This window comes from Nelusetta ayraudi, unplaced genomic scaffold, assembly GCF_046127955.1.
Source record: "Nelusetta ayraudi isolate G7.1 ecotype Tasmania unplaced genomic scaffold, CSIRO-AGI_Nayr_v1 ptg000021l, whole genome shotgun sequence".
Taxonomy (NCBI): domain Eukaryota; kingdom Metazoa; phylum Chordata; class Actinopteri; order Tetraodontiformes; family Monacanthidae; genus Nelusetta; species Nelusetta ayraudi.
Window position 1 is genome coordinate 1570998 of NW_027466071.1, and position 7579 is coordinate 1578576.

At 44.1% G+C, this 7579-nt stretch overlaps 1 protein-coding gene across 3 annotated transcripts in view; it reads left to right on the top strand.

Annotated features, from left to right (window-relative positions):
* ldlrap1b (low density lipoprotein receptor adaptor protein 1b) overlaps positions 1-7344 on the top strand; it is a 35177-nt gene extending 27833 nt beyond the window's left edge. The window contains exons 7-9 of one of the 3 annotated variants that reach the window (XM_076027583.1): positions 2299-2426; positions 2757-2791; positions 6185-7344. In XM_076027583.1, the coding sequence (XP_075883698.1) occupies positions 2299-2426; positions 2757-2791; positions 6185-6329 (308 nt within the window). In that variant the 3' untranslated portion in view covers positions 6330-7344. Of the gene's footprint in view, positions 1-2298; positions 2433-2756; positions 2792-6184 lie in introns of all 3 variants that reach the window. The other 2 variants (XM_076027582.1, XM_076027584.1) reach the window with 2 other exon arrangements.
* Positions 7345-7579: the final 235 nt, after the last annotated feature.

Consider the following 7579-nt stretch of genomic DNA (forward strand, 5'->3'; position numbering starts at 1 on the left):
TATAACAGTAGAGAGTATGCAGATTGAGATAAGACCAAGACAAGGCCAAGACTTCATACTTAAAAGAAAAATAACAACAAAACAGATAAAAATGACCAGTGTCTTTTTTAAATTCAAGTTTGCTACTAAATGGAACAGCAACATCTTTTTTCAGCAACGGAGCGTCTAATAATTTTCTTTCACATTTTTCTGCTTTGCCAACTATTCTGAACCATTTTCAAAAAAAACAACTCTGCTTCTTAAAATAAAAAAAATAAATGAACTAGGAATAAGGGGGCAGGGTGTCATTCTGGTGTAAAATGGCAGCAGCTGGATTCTTTTCCGTTATTATCGTGTCATTACAGTGTTGCTGAGTCTTGACTGGTCTTGATCAAAACATTCAGACAGAGACAAGACCCAGTACAAATGAGTCCGAGATGAGACTGAGGCCCTTAAAAGGTGGTCTGGATACCAATACTAAGCTCTAGTACTACAACACTATCAACCCCAAGGCCACCCCTGTAGCGGTAACATTTGACCTGTCAGCAGTTTACAAGTATATACCCTTCACTCGCCGGAGCTGTCTGCCACTGAGTCAGACGTTCCTTCAGGATCCGCGGTGCCGTCAGAGATGAGTCAGCTCCATTCACGAGACATGAGAGCCTCTCCACCTCCCCTGGCGCCAGGCCTCTCGCAAGCCCTTGCAAAACACAACGGCCACCTCTTCCTGTGTTGCCATCTGATAGCTGCAGGACTGTTTTTTTCTTTCTTTTTTCTTTTTTTCTTTCAGCGATCGTCCTTTGCTGTCTCTTCATCCTCAAAGGGCTGCGAACAGAAGGTTATGTTATTTATTGATCAAACTGCTGTTTAACCCCACAAGTACTGGAGCTGTCGATAGGCCTGCGTTAATGTTTTAAAAGCCTCACAGGTTTATGGAGCAGATAAAGATCCTGCATTGCTTTAGTGAAAATACAATTGATTTACTCACAAAAAAAAACAACACATTGTCGCAAGTAGCCATACTCACGCTTGTTTTCTTTGAATTTCTTTTTACAGCATTCTTTATTAAGAGATGGCATTAAAATACAGTGTTTGCTTTAAAACATTATACAGTCAATTTTTGCCACTCACAGTATTTTTTTTCTTTCTCCAAAACTGAACAAAATACAAAGAAATTAACAATTATTTTTGAAAGTTTTCTTTTAATTTTATTGATCGATACCTGCAGGCCCAGTTCAGGGAATTTGCTGCTCCAACTTCAACAAAATTCTGTGAATGAAAATGATGAACCTGACCCCCTCGTGCCCCATCACCACCATCTCCCTGCGAATGACAGGCCTGCTCCCACCCCACCGCCTACTTCTAATAACAGCCGAATACTCGGAATGCCTCTGAGACGGAGCTGTGGCGCGAGGACAAAGCCAGAGAGGAGGTGGAAACCCAGCACAGAGTGTAGCGCGTAGCCCAGTCACGTTTTGTCACAGTGTGTAAATGAGATGGAGTCGATGAGTTTTCACTGTTCCCTGCGGACGCCGCAGATGAGTGCGGGCACTTGACATTGACGCACATTAATCATCGGGCAAAGCCATTAGGATCCGGGGCCAATCGCAGATCAGGGGGTGTCACGGTGTAAAAACGTGCCGTGCCAGGAGGTCACACCACGCTCACTCATCACAGCGTGGCACTCCGCAGATGGCCGCGTCCACCAAAGACACCAGAGGCCCGAGAGGAACAGCCGATGCATGCGGTGCCCGCGCTCAGTTCTACTCTCGCATTGCTTGCAAATGTGAATTACGTGTAAATTTGTAGAGTCGCACGCAGATTTATTCACTCACATGTGCATTTCTGTGTTGTTGTTGTTTGTTTTTGTTTGAACATTTCTTTATTTCTGTCGGTAGAAGGGTTGAATGAGGGCAACTGGACTTGTGCTTGTGATCTTCCTCAGTTCTGAAAGTGGTTGGAGTCCCAGGTATTTAACCAGCAGGAGGTGTGGGTGGGGCTAGGTAGGGGCTGAGGTACCTCCTATTATGGTGTTGATTCTGCCAGCAGAGTGAACCTCGTGAGCGTTGTTAATCTGACGGCCCACTCAGTGTGCCTCCTCCTGCTGCCCTGCCATCATGTGAGTGGTCAGGCTCCCTTGAGGAAAGGTGTGAAGAGTGGTCGATTCTTCTGGCGAGAGTCCTCAAGGCTGCGTGAACATGAATGTCTTCTTTCACTCCTCTCTCAAACTCATCTGTCTCCTCTGTCCAGCATCTGTACACCTGAGTCTTTGAAGGAGTGTCCTTCCTCCTGTAAATGCAATTTATCTCTGTCTCGTAGAAGTCGCCACAGGAAACCTTCTGGATTTGGCAGGGGGAGCCAACACGGCACTGGTCCACTCAGGAAAACTGCAGTCCGAAACGGATCCGTTCATGGTCCACAATCGCTCGACGGAGAACAACAATACTGTATGGGTAAGGCGAGAGGCAGAGGGGGCTGGCCGCAGAGTTTCAGCTCTGCTTGGCCTTGATAAGATCCGGAGACAAGGAGGAGGCCCGGAGAGAAACGTTGGCGTAGTATATATTTAAATTGCTGCATTGTTAAGTCAGGACAATCGCCCATTGAAGAGCGCAGTAGTGGTAATCACGTCAGACGGTCGCATAGCTGAAGAGGGCGTGGAGCTGAGGCGGCCTCTGTGTTTTTCTGACTCTTGTGAAGCAGCACTTGTCACTTTTGTTGTCCGAGAAACCGCACATTTTTGTCATTAACCCATGTGTGCACGTTGTTGTGTCTGGCAGGAGATGGAGGACGGTCTAGACGAGGCTTTCTCAAGGTGAGAACCACTGGAGATTTTTGATCCCCCCCCCCCCCCCCCCCCACTCCCTCTCCCTCCTAACAAACAGCCTCTGTTAAACATCCACACAAGCTGCGGGTTTGGAAATGAGTACCTGTGGTTTCTTTAAAATAAACGCTGCCTGCCTCTGGGCTCTGCTCACTCCCTGCACTCCATTTACAGGTCTGGGAGCAGCCGACACCCACCGAGTCACGCTGCTTTAGTGGGCTCAGTTTACCATTATCGCAGGCTTTCTTACTGTTTTAGTGAGGGTGCAGAAAGTCAAGGCGACTGCCTTTTGAGGTAACCTCGCACGGCAGCTGGGTCGCTCTTATTCAGCTGGGGATCTTGGATAATTGGTGCTCATCCATCTTGCCGTCCTATAAGAAAGAGTTTTTTTTTTTTTTGTATTATTTGACTTGAAATTGCAATTGCATCCCCAACCAGTCAGATTTTCTTGTGAAGAAAGAGGAATTGACTGCTATAGTCTACTCTTAAAAACTCCCCAAATAGATCAGCATGACGCAAATATGATTCTCGCTGATGCTTAAAAAATAAATAAATAGAGGAACTAGGCAACTGTATCAAAGATGAGTGACTTTTAGACAGTAAAAGGAGAACAAGAGGTGAATTTGAGGTTATTCTTGGGGGACGATGTGTTTGTCATTTTCCTCCCGACTGGTCTCTCAAGAACGCACTCAAAAAACTGCACAGTAAAGCGGCTCACCAGGTGGCGATCGCCCTTTGCAGCGATGGGAATTTGAAGGGCTTTTTGAAGAACAGCGACATCAAGTGGTTACATTCTAGATTGCAGTGTCTTTCACCCACCTTACTTCTCCCGAACTTGCCAGTGAGCTACGGTGGCCTGCACACCCAAACCTGGATACCTCGTCCACCTTCTTCTTCATTGGTTTAAAAAATATATAAAATCACAAGCCAAATTTTACACACTGGACCTTAAATGGTTATAAAACATCTTCATCTGAAGCAAAAAAAAAAAAGAAAAAAGAAGATCAAATCTGATAATCGTTGCTTGCAGAGTGACAGGAAAGTTGAGTAGCTGCGCTGATTGGAATCCAATGAACTCCATGGGGACAGTGGACAAAGCAATCAGAGTGTAGCAGGGGGGGTCCTCAGTGATGAATGTTTTAATTAGGTGTGTATCAGCGGCACGCGCTGATAAGCTGAGGCGTCCTCCTGTTTACATCTGTTTGCCTCAGACGGCCTCTCAACACCCAGGGAGTGTGTTCCTTTTCTTCCGGCTCTGCTTTTCATTACCTCCACTCGGATCTGCGTCGAGCTCATTACTCATTTAGCGGAGGGGCAAACGCATCTCGCTGCTGTAATCAAGAGCTAAGAGGCCATTTTTAGCTCCGTTATCAGCCCATTATTTGTCCGCACACAATGTAATTGCTCCCTAATGTCGTGTCCAGCAGTGTGAATAATGCCGGTTGCTACCATCCTAAGCTGAGATTCATCTGTAAATAATAATAATAATGACAACAATGTGTATGGAATGAAGGGAGTTGCGGGGCATGATGACTAAGTTAAAGTGCATTTTTCCACATGGGATGATCAATATTTATGACTGGAAAAAGATTCATTGTTGTTTTCAGTGTAACTCCTGGCTGATGTGTGGTGCAGAAAGTTTATTTAGGGGGGGGATTACTTAAAATTAGTAAAGTCTGCCAACCCTTTTAAGAAAAAGTCTCCACCAAAAAAAAAACACCATCAAAAAAACTCTCTGATTTTTTCCAATAATGGCTCGTTTGTTCTAATAATGGCTCATTCGAGCTACTATAATAGTTTTTACAATAGCATAATAATATAGTCATCCTCATTCATCTTCCATTTGACGTGCAGCGATAACAACCCAGCGTTGAAATGTTCGTCTGTGGGAAAATGCTGCCATCTGGCGTCAGTTGTATGTCTTGCAATTGCGCGGGACAAAAAGATTGCCGTGTGTGATAGAGCGAAGTCACACTTCCTTTTTCATCCTAATTGCAGTTTAAGATCAACAAACAGTGTTATTTATTATTTTGATATCAAACACGACCTAACTTGTAGTGCTTCCTCAGGTCTCCGTCTGTTTAGTAGAGAATTGCTGGGAGTTTTTTTTTTTTTTTCTTAATGTTGCCTGACTTGTGATGTTTCCTTTGCGCTCCCTACCCCCCACTAGCCGCAGTCTGGATAGCTTTGAATCCTACTCAGGTAACAAAGTCATTCACCGGATCTGTTGACTTCCACCTCATTCTCCTCCAGTCAACCTACCTTTCAAACCTTCTCATCTGTTTGAGTGTCCGCCATTTATTTATTTGTTTTCTTTTCTGGAAGCCCTTTACCATTCAGAAGATTTGTCTGCACTCAGTTGCAAAAAAAAAAAAAGAAAAAGCATCCCGAGAGTCATTACAGCAGTTTGATCACCTCAGTGGAGCTTCTCCAGGGGTGCAGAAGTGTTTAATCTTTGTCACTCACATTCTTTGTGTCAGTAGTCAGTAGCTGCGTATCCATTCCAGTTTTTTTTGCAAAATGAAAGCGATGTTTCTAAAGTTTAGACAAAGTACAATTGCGACTTGCAGGTGTTTCCATTGAATGGTGTGAAGCGCGTACGCTGTAATTCTCGTCAAATCTCGTCCCGCGAGACCCCACTTTGAGGAGGATGGAGGTAGAAAACATTTTGCGATAAATCTGCATTTCGATGTTGTTTGCTGTCAAGAGTGGTCGCGATATTTCTGTCTTTGATAACTTGTAAAAAATATATATATATTATGACTCCTCCTCCGTCCAAACAAAACCCGCCATTTTCACTTCAAGTGAACTGGTCACATGACCTCGTATGTCACGTCCACTGACGTGTAAATGCGAAAAGTGTTTCCATGCCACCTTTGCGATATTCCTCTATATCGATACGGCTAAAAAAAAAAAAAAAAAAAAAAACACCTCAAGAGAGCGTCAAAACCTTTTAGCCATGTCTGAGAGTCTTTTTTTTCGAAGTTTCAGCGTTTTCATGACCAGTTTTTTTTTTTTTTTTTTATTGCGATATTTAGGTTTTGCACACTTCTAGGGGTGATGGAAACGCAGCTTTTGTTTCACATCCATCTGATTGGCTCCGAGCCAGTGACTCTGGGATGAGAGATGCCTCATTGGACACACACAAAATAAATCTTGTGTGCTCACATGCAAATCTAACACTTTCTGTGTTCGACTGACCTTCGTTGCGACCCCATTTTCAAGTTCATTACAAGGATTGTGTCATTGCCACATTCACCAGCATGACGTTTTTCACGAGGGCCGTGTAGAACTCATGTTCATGCATCTCATGTAAGTGTCAGTGTATTTGTCACCCGTTGAAATGTCCTCACCGGCGTCTCTCCTTTGCCTCTGTCCCTCCAGACTCGCTGAGTCTCGCACTAACCCCCAGGTCCTGGACATTGGGGTGAACCCTCAGGACTTAAACACTGAAGAGTGCCTGTCCCCAGGCAAATGGGACCAAGAGGACACAGACTTCACTGCACAAAAAAACACTTGTGGGTTCTAACGTTGGCCTGTCCCACAAAGGAGATCCAGGGAAAGAAATACCAAGACTGGGAAGTGGAGAAGTATCAAAAGACGAAGAGACGTTTCCCGCTTTCTGTCTGCTGCCAAGTCCTCCCTGCGCAGCGGCCCAGTCGCTCGACAGGAGACGGACAACGTGAGCAGGCTGCTCGCAAAACAGGCCAAAGCAATAAAAACTCTGCTATCCCCTTTTCTACAACATGCAGTCACTCACTGTTTGTTCCAGTATGTGTATTAGCTCCTGTGTTTTGCGTCTGTTCACCCATCCCCACGTTTGTGTCGTGTTCGTGCTATGTTGTTGTGCGCTGTGTGAGAAAGGCCCAGAGTGTAACATTCAAAAGGATTTGAATTTAGGAAAGAAAAAAAAACAAAACAATTTTTTTAGATGATTTCCTAAAATTTAAAAGCTGTTTTGTTATGATTTGTGTTTACAATAAAAAGCAAGTCCGCTTGTAAGGAGGTGACCGCCACTGGGCGTCTACAGTAGGTCTAAACTTGGATCTGCTGAGGTTTGGTGAATTTTAGTCTTGCATCACAGCTGGTATAGGAAAAGTGTGAGATGCAGTGGGACGTGGGCTACCGTTAAACATTGTTTGCAATTTGCTCTCTTCCAATTGGCTGGTAGTAAATCTTACGCACTGGGCTTTTTTTTTAAGATGTGAGTGAATGTCATAAAGTCAAGGTCAACAACAAGGTGCTCTCACGTTTGTGTCACTTTTGTAATGGAGGACTGAACCTGGATCAGAGGGGAACATCATATTCTGGAGCCACGGTGGTTATAGTCTCAGTATTACGGCAGAGCAAAGTCTCTGGCTTTGTGCTTTGAGGGTTAAGACTTGTGTTGGGCAGCAGTGGCTGGATGCATGTGTCAGGTGGTTTGAGTGTTTGTGTTGAAAAGCGGATAGAAGATGAGAACGAAATGACAATCTTATTTTCCTTATAATGCAAAATCTATTTTTGCACTCAGAATTCAGCCTTTTTTTTTCTTTTTTCTTTTTTTTTTTTTAAAAAAAGCAGATTTTATCTGAGGGAAACTGATGTCAGTAAGTATTCAAGTCATTATTTACACTTTTATACAGTGCCTCTACTCACCCAAACCTCAATGTTATACCACTTTGTTGTGTCATAGAGTTGAATCACATTGAACTACCAGAATTGTACTGGGAAACTGAAACTCCCACCGAGAACACAGGTCAATCCTCATTCTGACTCTTAGATATCGTGAACCTTGCA